At 38.2% G+C, this 15,839-nt stretch overlaps 2 protein-coding genes across 2 annotated transcripts; both read right to left on the bottom strand.

Annotated features, from left to right (window-relative positions):
• Nucleotides 1–56: 56 nt before the first annotated feature.
• LOC148893476 (cilia- and flagella-associated protein 99-like) lies at nucleotides 57–7,427 on the bottom strand. The gene is made up of 15 exons (XM_089004583.1): nucleotides 7,028–7,427; nucleotides 6,734–6,878; nucleotides 6,555–6,649; nucleotides 6,367–6,473; nucleotides 6,071–6,248; nucleotides 5,840–5,920; nucleotides 5,687–5,755; nucleotides 4,966–5,055; nucleotides 4,800–4,885; nucleotides 3,819–4,023; nucleotides 2,645–2,786; nucleotides 2,422–2,573; nucleotides 2,161–2,366; nucleotides 833–1,028; nucleotides 57–725 (listed from the first exon to the last, which is right to left on the bottom strand). Exons 1-15 carry the CDS (start codon nucleotides 7,139–7,141, stop codon nucleotides 606–608), a joined length of 1,986 nt encoding a protein of 661 aa, XP_088860709.1. The 5' UTR covers nucleotides 7,142–7,427; the 3' UTR covers nucleotides 57–605.
• Nucleotides 7,428–9,297: 1,870 nt separating this feature from the next.
• Nucleotides 9,298–15,329, bottom strand: cfap99 (cilia and flagella associated protein 99). Its single transcript, XM_089004568.1, has 15 exons — nucleotides 15,064–15,329; nucleotides 14,331–14,475; nucleotides 14,039–14,136; nucleotides 13,864–13,970; nucleotides 13,627–13,789; nucleotides 12,589–12,669; nucleotides 12,434–12,502; nucleotides 12,268–12,354; nucleotides 12,101–12,186; nucleotides 11,509–11,713; nucleotides 11,274–11,418; nucleotides 11,036–11,187; nucleotides 9,830–10,035; nucleotides 9,521–9,710; nucleotides 9,298–9,432 (listed from the first exon to the last, which is right to left on the bottom strand). The coding sequence occupies exons 1-15, from the start codon at nucleotides 15,175–15,177 to the stop codon at nucleotides 9,364–9,366; spliced, it is 1,917 nt and encodes a 638-aa protein (XP_088860694.1). The 5' UTR covers nucleotides 15,178–15,329; the 3' UTR covers nucleotides 9,298–9,363.
• Between the last annotated feature and the right edge of the window lie 510 nt (nucleotides 15,330–15,839).

Raw genomic sequence — 15,839 nt, 5'->3', positions numbered from 1 at the left:
AACATGATGCATGGCTGTTGGTGAAACAAGTACTGACAAATAGTGGTTAACACATTGACCTCACAGTGCAGATGTCATGGGGTTTAACATGGTAAGGAATTAACTCTTTTGTCCAAGTTAGTGCTGTGTTACAGCTTCAGCTGTTGTTAAAGCGCAATATACATCAATATGTGTATTTTGCACGCCCGCCCTCATTTCAAGTTTACATAACTCAATACCCATATAATTTAGGAATTAACGCTTTTTTTCTGATGAAAGAAGAGAGTCTAAGGTTTATTACCCTGCATTAAATGTTTATGTAGTCCTAAAAGTAAATATTATGTGGGTCCTGGAATTCAAGTGACAAAGATAAAAACCCTGGCACTGGAGTGGACACATTTTTGTACATTGTCTGACAGTGAATGAGTTAATAATGATTTCCCCAAAATATCTCAAATTAGATTATTTTGAATTTACATTGTCTGAGGAAATAATTCTATCTTATGACACAGTAATAAACATGTCAAAATCGATAACTTGAACAGTAGAAATCCTGAGAAACATTTTCTTTTATTTAAAGTGTTTTTAAAGTTGTTTCTTATGCAGTAAGTCTATAGAAATAAAATTCAGCCAAAAACATTTCTTGAGTGTGGTCCTCTCTGACAATTAACATGAGGACCCTTTCTCTGGATGTATTTCTCCAAGCACTGTTCCAAGCCCTCCCAATTTATTTTCTTCAATCCATCCTTTCAGAACATAAAAAAGAAAAAAAGACATTATTTGCTGTGACAATTTAAACACCAACATCAAGCAATGACAACAATTAATTTATTGTTATGGATTTCACACTCACTTTGCTGTGGGTCTCGATTATTCCATCGGGGTGTATCGCTGCCTGATTAGATGCTTTGGGCCTGTTGTTTTCATTTCTTAGCAGTTTTTGATAGTCCTTCTTCACATCTTCAATCTTCTTTTGCAAAGCCAAAACTTTTTTGTTCTGTACTACCGTCTTCTGCAATTGTAGCTTGGCTTTATTTTCTTCTTCTTTCCTGCAGCACACCAAATCTGCCTTATTTCTATCAATGACTTATTTATTTACTCGACCGTGGACATCATCAAGTGTTTATAAATGTATAAACACTTTAGAAAAAAATATTGGTTTGCTAACAATTGGTCATAAAACTAGCTAATCACTCGATACCACTTTGCCAATATTCACGAATGTATTCGGAAATTGAAAATATGACGTAGAGCGCCAGTCCCGAATTAGTTCAGGTTTTGTTTTTTCCTGCTAGGGTGCCGATAAAGTGCTGGCCCGAACTCTGGCAATGTTTTTTCCCCTTCCACAAGGGGGAGAAGTTCCCTTTTTTCCATGTTAGTGCTTAGTTCCAGCTTCAGCTGTTGTTAAAGCGCTATATACAGTAAATCAATATGTATGTATTGCATTGTATTTTGGCCAGCCGCCCTCATTTCAGGCTTATATAACTCCAGACCCCTATAATTTAGGAATATTTTTTTTCTGATGAAAGAAGAGAGGCTAAGGTTTCTTACCGTGCATTGAATGTGAATGTAGTCCTAAAACTCAATATTCTGTGGATCTTGCAATTGGAGTGACTATGACAAAAACCCTGGCACTGGAGTGGACACATTTTTGCATGTCTGGCAGTGAATTAGTTCATCAGAATGCCGTATTACGAAGAATGGAGCCGCATGGAACATATTTGACCTGACTTCCCTTTTAACCCATTCGCTGCCATTCCCAAATGTATTTGGGAATTGAAAAATGTGACGTTGAGCGCCAATTTGTTCGAGTTTTTGTCTTTCTTGAAGGGGTGCCGATAAAGCGCAGGTCAGACCTCTGGCGATATTTTTCCCTTCCAGAAGGGTCAATATTTCCCTTTTTTTCTCTATGTTAGCGCTTTGTGACAGCTTCAGCTTTGTTTCTAGCTCAGATAACTCCAAACCCATATAACTTAGGAATTAACTCTTTTTTTCTGATGAAAGAAGAGTAAGGTTTCTAACTCTGTATTGAATGTTTATGTAGTAAAAAAAACCTCAATATTCTGTGGGTCCTGGAATTCAAGTGACAATGACAAAAACCCTGCCACTGGAGGACAAATTTTTGCACATTGTCTGGCAGTGAATGAGTTAGGATCAGTTAATGCTTCACATTGAGCTAACCTGAGCAAAGTGGCCATTGCCATGGCTCGGCTGTGGAGGTTGATATTTTCCATGTCCTCCAACAGTAGTTTCTTCTTCTTCTGCTTTTCCTTCTGGATGCAGTCTCGTTTTTTCTGCTGCTCAATCAACTCCGCTTCTTTCATGAGGAAGAGACGCTCCTTCAGCTCGGCGTGAGACATCTCAACCAGCAAATCGTGACCTGCAATCTGACAAGAAAGGTCACCTGTGACATGTTTAGAATCAATTTTCGTTATGACTTACCTCTGTGTTATCAAACATATTGCAGCGAACGTGAGGGAAACATTCCATGGCGTGGATTTCACTGATGATTTCCAATTTCTTGGTCAGGGCTAATTTTGCTTCCTCTTGCGCTTGACGAACAATCTCTTGATTGTGCGTTACAAAGTCTTTGACTGTGGGGTCGCAATAAGGATTCGTTACAAGCTGAAATCGGGAATAAATGGTGTGACGTTAAGGTGCGTACCAGAACTCTGCTTGAATTTCTTCACCCTCTCTGTAGCTTTTTGGGTGTTAGTGTGAGTCTCTGCCACTTGTTGCACTAACTCTTTCTTCTCCTTTTCTTCCTCCAACCTTCTCTGGGCATTTTGCTCAGTCCGCTTAACTGTCTGCAAGGAGTGAAAAAAGTTCATTGTGAAATTATAATCCATCATTTTTTTTATTGATTGTTTACCTTTATGGACAAGGTACCATATTTTCTGGTGTATATGGCACATCCAAAAAGCCTTAATTTTCCTCAAAAGATGACCTTGCGCCTCATCTGCAGGTGCGCCTTATATGTGAAGTAATATTGAGCCACCAAAGGTCTCGCAACTGCTGTCAGCAGCCACCGACTCCGTTGTCTCCCTGTAGAAGTAGTGCGTAAACCCAACCTCTACTGTAGCGCCTTATAATGTGGTTTATCTTATATTTGGAAAAGTTTTGTATATTCATAAATTATAGTTAGTTCATTGAAGGTGCGCCTTATATATGGAAAATGTTTGAAAATACACCATTCATTGGAGGGGCGCCTTATACTCCGGTGCGCATTATACACCGGAAAATACGGTATATTCACATGATCACAGCCTCACTGTATGTCAAGGGTGTCATACTCATTTTTTGCCACAGGCCACATTGCAGTTACGGTTTCCTCATTGGGGGTGTTATGAATTTGGGGAAGCCATTCGAATGTTTTATCCCCTCCACATGTTAAATATGGAGCGCACAACAAATTAATGAATAACTAGTTGTCAAATTTGAAGTAAAAAATAATGACTGTTATTGTTGTTTATTGAAATTTTGGTTCAAACTTTAGCAATCATCATGGAATTTCACAAGTTTGATTTACTTTCGCCGGCCGAATAAAATGATATGGCGCGCCAGATTTGCCCCCCGGGCCTTAACTTTGACACCTGTGCTGTATGTGGTCCAATGATTATCTGGCTCATAAAAACAGGGAATATTTGATCTGTGATGTTGCGGATGTGCTTCTTCAGATATAATCAGGTTCATTGGGGGTGTGCCTTAAACTCCGGTGCACCTTATACACTAGAAAATAGGGTATGTCACATTTTTTAAAATCCTACTGAAAGTACAAACAACGTTTCGATTCCCCTTTGACAGCATGTAATTGCTTTGTCAACTGCTCGCTTACCCACCTCAGCTCTTTTGATTCGAGCAGCCTTCTTTTTCCGTTCTATTGTTTGCGCGCGGGCCAAAACGGCCTCCCATTGGCTGAGAATGGCACTGGCATGCTTCTGCTCAGTCTTTGCCAACATCTCCTGATGGTCTCTGTCTCGCATTTGCCTCTCCTTCTGAAGAAAAACTGACGGCTCATTTGCCCCTTCCACCAGATTCTCTATTCTATATCAATCAATATAAATAAAGTTATTCCTGACAAAAAAAAATCCAATACAGATGCTCCCCACCTTACGAACGAGATACGTTCTGAGCAGTCGTTCGTAAGGTGAATTTGTTGGTAAGTTGCTTCAATGCTATATTTTGAATGGAATGTATGCCTCAGTCAAACACTGAACGGGGAAGTATCAAACACAGACACTCTAACAGTCGTAAAATACATTCACGCCTACCGTAGTACGACGACATGAATATCCTTGCTGCTGGCACGTAATTCAGTAATTACGTGCCAGCAGCCATTACGTTTTATTATGCATTGCGGCCTCCTGGAGCGTCAAGTGGGAAGAGGGATTTTTCCCCGCCCACATACTCTACGGAGCCAATCATAAGCGAGCTCGGCAGATCGGCCGGAAAAAGGTACGCAATACACAATCTCTAATAATAATAATAATATTAATAATAATAATAATAATAATACATTTTATTTTAAAGCGCTTTTCATCATACTCAAAGACACTTTACAAAAAATAAAAACAAAATAAAATGTACACCTGAAGATAAATATACATAATTGACATAAATAAACATCTAAATGAGCAAAAGGAAGCATGGGTAAAAGACACTAAAATGTTTTAAAAGCTTTGCGGAACAACTGAGTTTGTAGGGTTTTTTTCGTAACTCGAATGTTTGTAAGTTGGGGAGCGTCTGTATTGGATGATGTATGAGTTATGATATGATGTTGCGCTTAAGTCATGTACCGATAACCCATGTTCCCAACTCACCTCTGCAGCTTATCCTCCACGTGACGGTCATGTAGCACTCGTCGCCTTAGCATCGCTGCCGTATTGAGTTTGACAATGTGCGCGTCCTGATGGTGGGAAATATGTGAAGTTAATTAAAAAATAATATTGCACTGAATCCTTAGTAGAACAATGATAAGTGCCTCACCTGAGCCATGTGAGGGGGAGGTGCCCTGGTATGAAATGAGTCAAATTGCAGTGTTGAGTCATAACCTTCTGCTAACTGGTACCTCAGTCGCTGCATTCCACATGTACATAGTGAAAATGATCATGAATACAAAAACAAAAAATAATAATTTTATTGTCATTGCAATCAACATCACATTTTAACATTAAGGTGTCATCATTATTGTTGCCGATGGTTTTGACGACAGTCTCTTTAGTTATTTGGAAGGGCAACAGTAAACAACAGACTGTTACACCAAACTGAATACTGAATAATAAGGTATTTTGTGTAGTTTTAAGGCTTAGAAAATTAGTAAGTAGAAAATTCTATTTTATGGGGACCTGGGAACAGATTATTCTCATTTTAATGGTTTCCTATGGGAAATTAATGTTTGGGATACACATTTTTCGCCTTACACACTGTCTGGGAACCAATTAAGTTCGTAAGCCAAGGTATCACTGTAATTTATATTTCATCTGTGTTGTACCATGAAAAGACTAAATATTTTCAAGAAGAAAAAGTTATCACTTTTGTGAGCTACTGAAATCATGTACGGCAGACAATATATATTTTCTTCACACGTAACACAATTTGTCACCATGGCAATGGTTTTTATTCATCCGCGTCCCTACAGTTAAAACTCTGATAGCGAAAGAATGCACTTGTATTTTATAATATTGCAAGCATGAAAATAGGTCCATACCTGTGTGCAGTCAGTTTTTCTTGGTCTTGCAAATCCAAAGTGTTTAGTATTAACTTCATGCAGCAGCTCCTTCAGCCAACGACAGGATGTCAGTCCAATTTATGAATAAATGCCTTAAATGTATCTATATTGTATACATTTTAGTTGATGTACCTCCGCCATCAAATGGTTCCTTTGCTTTATTTCTTCTAAAAGCTGGATCAAATTTGGAGTCCTGTAAGTACTGCCAGGTACCTGCAAACATTGCAGAAATGGAATATAGATCACAAAATATCACTCTGAAAATCAGTAAAATAGTTGGTTTATAAAAAATGTACATGTACTATGCAGCCATGGGAAATTTATACAAATAAAACCATATTAAGAACTACAAATGGGGTTGACTTCTTTGTGTTTGTCCGGCAGAGGGCTGAGTTGAGGCTGACGTGAAGATGATGGTTTTTGTTTGACAAAGGAAAACTCCATCAGGTCAGTAGTTTTGGGTGGAGCTTTCCGTAATCGCATCCCTTCAGACACTTTGGCCGCAAGCTTCTGCATGAGTGACTCAATCTCAGAGCGCTTCCTACAAAAAAAAAAAAAAAAAAAAACAACAACAACAACAACAACAGAACAGTGACAAACAGCTTAGCTATAATGCCTTGAAAAATTGCAAAAATGTTTTCACCGATTGATTTTATCACCTGAGCAGCGGGTCAATCCAGTGGTCTTTAACATAAGTAACATCATAGACACGATTCCACTCATCTTGTATCCAAGTGGTGAGGTTCATAAAGAAGAAACTCAAGAACTAAAATCAAGGACATTAAATAATTGAACACTGTGCAAAATGGTCGACGCCAGCTGATCATTCCAATGCTATTCTTCTTACACTGTGCATGCTTTTGATATCCAGAGATCTGACAATGTTGCTGAAAGCCTTAAGTCCAAGGTCTTCAAAGTGGAATATGGTGAGATAACAGATGACTACAAACATAAATATACCAACAATACGTTTTTTTGTAGTGTGGGGGTAAAAAAAAATAATGCACAGTTGTTTAGAAAACTTACCAACAAAGTGGTTGTGATAACGTTTGGATATAAGTTTGCCACCCTGTCCAAAGAAAGGATTGATGACTATGTCCAGTAACTTCTTGTATTCGATGCATCCAGAGACGAGATCAAGAATGTATTTCATAGAATCAGGTTCCATGTCCTATAAAACGTAGCCGGTAAAAATGATGGAAATAGCTTAACCGTATTATAATCGTACCTTTATGTACTTCATGTTTATAAGTATAAGTGGAAGTCACGATTAATGACGATGTGTTGTTGATATTTGATTACAGTATTGTATTTCTTTACCTGAAGATCCTGAGCTGCATCTTCCATAAAATCATCCAAACTCGTTCTCCCGGCAGTGAACTTGTCAAGGAGCAAAATGGCCTGCTTCACAAGTTCTCTATATCTTTTCGCCATTTCACATCAACAGCAAAGCATCCACACAAATGAATTCCTCAACAGTTAGAACGGCAAACAATGTCGAAACATATGTTTGACAAGACACACGTAACGACGAAACGAGAAAAAAATACGCGGGTCATTTTACGTGTTAATTGTGACGTATTCGCAAAACTTTACAATGGTTTCGTGTCCAATTCGAAATTCGTCTATTCGCCATCCTTAATGTTTGAACATTCGTACAATAACGGCAACATAAAAATTAACGAGAGTATAAGTGTTTGCAAATTGAAAAACGGTTAGGATTTTGTTGAACGCTTGCTGGACACTATCGTAATAGCACCACGCGAATGCATCACCGTGACATTAGAAAGTTGGACTCCATGTCGTCTACGATACATTAAGTTTCCGGTCGACGGTTTGAACTACTAAAAATAAAAACGCGTCACTATGAGCAATAAAATCTAACAGCTATGTAATGTAGGGAAAGAGATGCCCATTTCACGGTAAGATCAGAGGATTGTCATCAAATGGTGAGTATAGTTTTGCTTTTTGAATGTTGCTGTGCCGATGACCATTTTGCGTTTGGGAGCCTTTTACTAAGCAACTTCATCTTTATTTAGTTCATAAAGTTGCTTGTTCGGTAGCCACAAGGAGACATGAGTCTTCTTGTGCCGGTCCCAAGCCCGGATAAATACAGAGGGTTGTGTCAGGAAGGTCATCCGATGAAAAAGCTTGGCCAAAACAAACATGCGGATTAAACTTCTAAAGACGGAAGTCACTGATTTGCTGTGGCGACCCCTTGAAAGGAAAAGCCGAAAGGAAAAGAAGAAGATATGTTTAAAGACATTTTAGGACAACCGTACATTATTGTCACCAAATGGTGAGTATAGATTTTGCTTTTTTGAATGTTGCTGTATCGATGACCATTTTGTGTTTGGGAGCCTTTTAATGAGCGAGTTGCTTGTTCTGTAGCCACAAAGGGACATAAGTCTTCTTGTGCCGGTCCCAAGCCCGGATAAATACAGAGTGTTGTGTCAGGAAGGGCATCCGATGAAAAAGCTTGGCCAAAACAAACATGCGGATCAAACCGCTACAGATGGAGGACACCCTTTAAGGGAAAAGCCGAAAGCAAAAGAAGAAATACATTAGGTCGCGAATGCATCCAATCGACGAGCTCTGCCCGAAGGTAATAATGCCTAAAAATGACTGAGATTATATAATGAAGTCAAAAATAACTGTTTATTCAAGGATTGTTGAAATAACTCGAATGAATGTTTGGCAATAATAAAATGATTTTAATGTCTCTTATTTACAACAGGAGAATTTGACATTTTGGTTCATATTTTATAGTGGCCGGTCGTCAGGGCCTACAAGTCCTTCTCTCCTAGCCGACAAAATATATGAATCACAGACTGATTAATTATAGTTTGTCCATATATTCTTATAAAATAATTCAAAATTGTCTTTCAACTTCCTTTCATTGCTTTCCCTCTTTGTGCTGCTTCCAGATGTGTGTTTTCATATTTAAACATTTAACCCAGGGCTGGCCAAACTTCTTTTAAAAAAATTGACACATGCAGCACCAGATGCATGCATATCAAACATAAACATAACAAGGCACAACAGTGTTATTACTCACATTACTTTTTAATGAGAACAGTGTTGTTGATCACCCATTTTTGCCAGTGCATCAAACGCATATCTGTCAACTTATACGTTTTCCCCGTATTTTATACGTTTTTTCATCATTTTGAATTGTGTACGCCATATTACAACTTTTATACGATAAAAAAAAAATCTGCGGTTATCGAGGCTTTGTCGATGAAGCATGATATGCGCATGCGCGTCACATTGTTTTCATTTGATTTTGTATTTCCGTTTCCGGATTTGAAGTCAGTGCTTGGTGGAAAAGTGACAGCCGATGTTGTATTTCTTAAAAACCGCAACAGTTTCTTGACAAATAAGACATACAGTTCAGTGAAAAAATATTTAGTTGTCCATTCTTTATTTAACACTGGGCACTCACTGTCGACTTTTCTTTTCTTTGGCCCACTTTGACACCTGTGGTCTATGTGTTCACTACAATTAACTGAGAAACCCGGTCATCGTGTATCCCGCCTCCTTATCAGGTTCTGAAACCGAAAACCGAATAAAAGACAAAAACAAAGAACCATAACATGAATATTTATTATAGGGAAGCACACCGACAAAGTACAAACTGAAATCCAGTTTAGTTTTTAATCATGAGACCCTTTCCTCTCGATGTATTCTTCTAAACTCTGCTCCATATCCTCCCAGCTTACCTCCTTTAAAACAAGACATACAGAGACAACCAGAAGATCGCAGTCAATAATGAGAACTAGCCATTTGCCAATTGGGATGTTTTATACTCACTTTCTTGTGTGTTTTTGTGTTTTTTAGAGTGTTTGGTGCTGACTGTTTAGATGCTTTGACCTGGTGGCTAAGATTGTTCTTCATTTTTTGACATTCTTGCTTTTTGTCTTCCAACTTCTTTTTTAGTGCTACGACGGTCTCCTCTCGAGTCTGCTGGGATCTTAGCTTAGCTTCCATTTCTTCTTCTTTTCTGGAATAGAACAAAACTACATCTCTTAGTAGGGGCCAATGTGTATGCCCATGTCTTAGTGTGATCTACTTCTCCTCAAAATCAGTCTTGGCTCAGTCAAAGCGTCACATTTGGCTGACCTGAGTGTTGCGGCCATTCTCATAACTTGATTGCGCAAGTTGATTTTGTCCATTTCCCCCAAAAGGAGCCGATGCTTTTTCTGTTTCTCCTCGAGAATGCAGTCTCGTTTCTTCTGCTCCTCATTCATGTTTGCTTCCCTCATGAAGAACAGACGCTCCTTCAACTCGGCATGGGACATCTCATCAAGTAGGTCATGACCTGCAAGCTGATACAAGAGTTGAACTGTGATACATGATTGACTTATTGGTTGCCAGGTGGCAGACCAGAAAAGTGACTTTTGTTTATTTTCCTATTTTTCTGGAATTTTTCAGAATCACCATATTTTCTATAGCGGAAATATAATGAATACAATACAATACAATACATATTGATTTATATAGAAATTTAACAACAACTGAAGCTGCAACAAAGCACTTAACATGGACAGGTATCATATACAGGAAAAAAAAATAAGTCACAAAGTTAGTAGAAAGCACAAGGGAGTGAAACTAAGATCAAGTCGGAATCATGCTGAGTCCAACGCCAAAGAGTACAAGTGAGTTTTGAGACGGATTTTAAAGATAGGCAGCGAGGGTGCTTGCTGAATGTTCAGCGGCAGGTCATTCCAGAGATTGGGACCAGCAACGGAAAAGGCTTGGGACATCTAATAATATCTGGTCCGCAGACCTAAGGCGTCTGGAAGGTGTTTGTGAGGCCATTTTAAGATTTAAAGACAAATAATATTTTGAAAATACAGTAAAGTCTCGTTATATCGATATCGGTTATATCGATAGTACCGCTTATTACGATACTATTTCTATGAACGCAATGAGAAAATTACATGCGCGCAGGGTCGGATATATCGATAGTCCCGGTTATATCGATATTTTTTCGGACTCCCGAGAATATCGATATAACGAGACTTTACTGTAACTCTAAAATGTATAGGGAGCCAGTGAAGTGATGCCAGAGTATGAGTTATATGCTCCCTCTTACGAGTACCAGTCAAGAGGCGAACAGCAGCATTCTGGACCAGTTGGAGACGCTTCAAGGAGGATTGGCTGACTCCAAAATAAAGCACCATAGAATTTCCACCGAATTTTAATTCTTGGGGACATTTTGGGGATGTGTGTGGGATATGACTGAAAGGGCCTGAGATAGAGTTTGCCACCCCATAGCCCAACCCAGGGGTGTAAAAGTCTAGCTTTGAGACTTCTCACACTCACCGCCGTGTCATCAAAATATTTGAACCTCATGAGAGGACAATATTCAATTGTATGGAGTTCACTGATGGCTTTCGACTTCCTGTCAAACTCTGCTCGTGCCTCCTCTTGGGTTTGACGAAGGAGCTCTTTACAATGCTCCGAGACTTGCTTCGCTGTTATAAGGGAATAAAATAGATTGTCAGTAATGGGAAATACCATTCAATTGATCAAGTGCAAAAGTTAATGCAAAGGTGATTACCAATGGTTTGCTTGAATTTCTTCATCGTTTCTTTTGCATTTTTGGGGTTCTTCTTACAATTCTCAGAGGCTTGTTGAACCAAGTCTCGCTTTTCATTCATCTCTTGCATTCCTTTCTGCGCTGTTTTCTGTTTCGTTTGATATGCCTATAAGAATGCCACGAGAACAGATATGGAAAAATTGAAAATATAAAAGCATTGTGAAATCTTGAATCTTTCGTGATGTATATATCCCACCTCTTCTTTTTTGAGCCGGGCAGCTTTCAATTTACTCTCTGTTGCTTTTGTGCGGTTTATTGCAATTTCAAGATGATTGATGAGCGCGTCCGCATGCTTCTGATCAATCATTGCGGACTTCTCTTGACGGTCTTTGTCGAGCATTTCTTTTTGCCACTGAAGAAAATAAACGGACTCATAACCCCCTTCCACCAGATTCTCTATTCTGCCAGCAAAGAGAAGTACAGTAAAGTCTCGTTATATCGATATCGGATATATCGATAGTCCCGGTTATATCGATACTATTTCTATGCACGCACGGAGAAAATTACATGCAAACAGGGTCGGATATATCGATAGTCCCGGTTATATCGATATTTTTTCGGACTCCCTTGAATATCGATATAACGAGACTTTACTGTATGTCATTTTTTTAAATTATTATAATCAATAGAAATTTGTTTTCTCATTGAAATGTTGTCTTGGAATGCTTATGTAGATTCCGTTTAAAAAGCCTTTTGTGTTGTGATCTTTACTTCATTTGCAATCACATTAGTAACGACAATAAATCAGATCCAAACTTTAGGAAGTTGAAGAAGAAATAAATGCTAACCTCTGAAGCTCTTCTTCGACTTTGCGGTCATGGAGCGCCCTCTGTCGTAGGATTGTGGCACTGTTGAGTTTCACAGGCCACGTTTTCTAACGAGTGTACAACATAGAGAAAGTAAATCTTCATTATTTCGATTTTTAACCACTAACGCAGTCGTTCTGAGTGCTCACCTGATTATTTGGAGAAGGCTGACTTTTAAAAACTGAATTGTAGTTGAGTTTCAAGTCCAGCTCTTCTTTTATCTTGGCCATCATTTTCTGCATTAAACATTTGAATGTTAGTTATATTTGGTACACTCACACACACAAACTTCTGAAATCGGAAGCCAGTCGATACCTTTGTCTGTTCTGACTTTTGTGGTCTTGCACATTTGAATGCTGTCAAATTAGCCTCATACAGCTGCTCCTTTCGTGACAGACAAAACAGTTGTCAAGACAATATGTGTCAAAGACTTGACGACATTGTCATGATAACACCAAAATGTGTATTACCTCTCTCATTCGATGGTTTCTTTGCTTGAGTTCATCTAATATCTGGACCTCTTTTGGAATTGTGTATGTGCTAATTGGTACCTATAGAAGTTACAGGATTTGGTTAACACATCACAACGTTGTCAATGTGAAATACAGACGCTCCCCAACTTACGAACGAGATACGTTCTGAGCGGTCGTTCCTAAATTGCTTCAGTGTTATATTTTGTAGGGAATATATGCTTAATCAGGATCAGAAAGCCTTTCATCGTCCGACAATGGGGAAATTTGAAGGCTTATATAAGTATGTTTGATGTTTATATAAGTATGTTTGAGTCTTGTATAAGTGATGGAGAATAAGAAGTTATCATATTTAAAAGTTTCATGCTGTTATATGCTTAGTCAACATGTGTGACTCGAATACACAATTGAAGCACAGACAACCTGGGGTCAATCTGAGGTCAACAGACACATCTTGTTAAACTGTCATCTTCATGTAGGAGATCTGGCCTTGGACAGAATTTGGGACTTGGGAAACTCCTTATCACAGGAGTAATTTACGACTTGAAACTCCTTATAGGAAGAGCTCACTAGCCAGGTTACACATTTATCAGTTCATGGAAAAGACAATGTTTTATTGCTTAGAACATTTTGTGCTTAGAACTCTAAATGTGTGGTATTCTAATCAAGAAAACTGTTTTACTAATGTATCACTTTAATTTGCATATGCTCTCAATAAATAGCTTGGCAGAGGGGCTGCAGAATTCAGGTGTCTGTCATAAATGGCTGCGTCTCCTGCCGGCAGTAAAAAGACAATCTTTCTGGGTTCGGGTCTTTGTCCACAGTGTCTGATCGTACATCTCTGACATTACGTAACCTGATTGGATTAAAACTGAAAGATAAACATAAAAAAATGCTCCATAAAGATATGTTCATGTACAACTGGAGAGAATACTACATATGTTACTACAAAAATGTTCTTACGTACCATTGTTCGTAACTCAAATGTTCGTAAGTAGAGGAGCGTCTGTACCGTGAATTCAGTCACACACGTCTTACTGGTATGTATTTTTCCGGCTGAGAGCTGGGCTCAGATTGAGGTCGAGGTGGACGTTTGCGATTACAAAAAGAGAACTCGACAGGCTCAGTGGTTCTCTGTGAAGTCTTTGGCCTATCCCCAGCTCCAAGCTTCTTTATGAACACCTCAATCTTTGAGAGGCGCCTAAATGACAAAATGGTTTTTAAAAAGTGCCTAAATATTTTGGATTAAACATTTTCATCAACTGCCTTTTGCACCTTAGCAGTGGGTCTATCCATTGATCCTTCACATATGGAGCATCATAGATGCTATTCAACTCATTTTGTATCCAAGTGGTGAGGTTTCTAAAGAAGAAATTCAGAAACTACAAAGAACGTATGTGTTACATAATACACATTGGTGATTGGACATAGCATTACTAAATATTCTTACATTGTGCATGTTCGCATCATTGTTCAGAGATTTGACAATGTTGTTGAAAGCCTGAAGTCCAAGGTCATCAAAGTGGAAGATAGTGAGATAACAGATCACTGTAGGCAAAATACACACACACACACACACACACACACACACACACACACACACACACACACACACACACACACACACACACACACACACACACACGCACACACACACACACACACACACACATATATTTGAAACATATACCTGAATATGCATATATATTTATATATAAAAAATACTAGTTGAATGAACTAACCAACAAACTGGCTGCGAAAATCTTTTGGTAGGTGTTTCCCATCATGGCCATAGAAGGTATTGATGATTATATCCAGTATCTTCTTTTGCTCAATACAACCCGAAACAACAACGTTCACAAACTCCTGGTGCTGAGGTTCCATATTCTGGAAAACATGATCAATAAAATGATTGCTTTTAAACTACTATTACACTGATTGGTCAATCCTTTGTAAAAAGCAGTGGCACAGTAATTTCATCTGTGCTGTATGTCATACATATGAGCATATTTGACAATAAAGCTGACTTTGACTTTGACTTTTCTGATAGTGTTAAGATGGAGTCTATCTAGATTCTAGAAGAACTGAGGTACACCTTGCAGTGGTTCCCAGGAAATCATAGGGTGCAATAAACAACCATTCATACATTAGGATGTATTATATTTATAACGACAATTTTGAGTCTTAAATTGTAGTCACATCATTGTTTGAGGGGATATGGAGTTATGAATGAAAGAAATACAAAACAATGTTCATTTCAGGGACGTTCTGTGCTGCCATCATTTTTATTTTGTGCTTAATCTAAGTAACAAAATACTTTCCAAATTGCTGGTGTCCAGTGAAGGCCAAAAACAAACAATATTGCATCAACAATTAGATCAATTGGTAAAAATAGCGAATACACGTGTGGCCTGACCCATATTGTAGATTTGTGTAAACAAATGCAGATAATTCATTATGATCATTTTGGCTTACCTTGAGACTTTTGAAAGCATCTTCAATAAAGTCGTCCTGAGTATTTTTGCTAGCAGGGAACTGATCAATCAGCTCAATAGCCTTCTTGACAAGCGATCCATAGTGTTTTGCCATTTTACTCCACCACAAAATACTGGAAAGAACGTAAAGATTGGGAGGTTGACTAAATCACAAAATCTCAATACATTTATTTATATTCTGAATATTTGCATTAAATAAAAGTCTGCGTTAGATACTAGCGCTAGGTTTTAAAGCGGTTCTGCTTGTTTTCCTTTCGTTGACATGGTGACGGGTTGCATAGCAACAAACATGTAAACAGATGAATCCCAGAAAACACGTGAAAGACGTTTTATTTTATTAACAAATAAATATCAGTTAAAGTCGTTTTACTATATGGTGATCCTTACACAAGTTTATTTTTTTTGTTTTTAAATTCGGAAGATGTCAATGTTCTAATTTGTCAGCTGCAAAATAAAAATGACGTCAATTGTTATGACGTGTCTCCGAACTCATGTGCTGCCTTCCGGTACTATAGGAATTTACGACACCGGAATGAACCTCAAACACGGCACATTTTCCCATTTAAACAAAGGAATTTAGAAGCAAGGGAATACAGTACAAAATTGTTCACAATGTATTTAAAAAAATCAAAATACTTGCCTTTCCTGGCTCTTTAGAAAAGAAAATCTGATTACTAATAACACATGCAACCTGGTTTTGACCACTAAGCCGCACAATTTATCGTTTTCGAACAAACTGTTTAAATGAATCAGATT

This window comes from Hippocampus bargibanti, linkage group LG09 (genome assembly GCF_051943395.1).
Source record: "Hippocampus bargibanti isolate YZ-2025 linkage group LG09, ASM5194339v1, whole genome shotgun sequence".
NCBI lineage: Eukaryota > Metazoa > Chordata > Actinopteri > Syngnathiformes > Syngnathidae > Hippocampus > Hippocampus bargibanti.
The sequence above is the reverse complement of the archived record's forward strand: the minus strand, read 5'-3'. Positions and strand labels throughout refer to the sequence as shown.

Coding starts and splice junctions, on each gene's coding strand:
- LOC148893476 (XM_089004583.1), bottom strand. CDS start 7,141: ATGGCGAAAAGATATAGAGAACTTGTGAAGCAGGCCATTTTGCTCCTT. Junction 2,367..2,421: donor ATATGTTTGATAACACAGAG/GTAAGTCATAAC, acceptor CTTTCTTGTCAG/ATTGCAGGTCACGATTTGCT. Junction 1,029..2,160: donor GCAATGGCCACTTTGCTCAG/GTTAGCTCAATG, acceptor GGTGTGCTGCAG/GAAAGAAGAAGAAAATAAAG.
- cfap99 (XM_089004568.1), bottom strand. CDS start 15,177: ATGGCAAAACACTATGGATCGCTTGTCAAGAAGGCTATTGAGCTGATT. Junction 14,137..14,330: donor TTTTCGCAGCCAGTTTGTTG/GTTAGTTCATTC, acceptor TTTTGCCTACAG/TGATCTGTTATCTCACTATC. Junction 13,790..13,863: donor TGGATAGACCCACTGCTAAG/GTGCAAAAGGCA, acceptor TTTGTCATTTAG/GCGCCTCTCAAAGATTGAGG.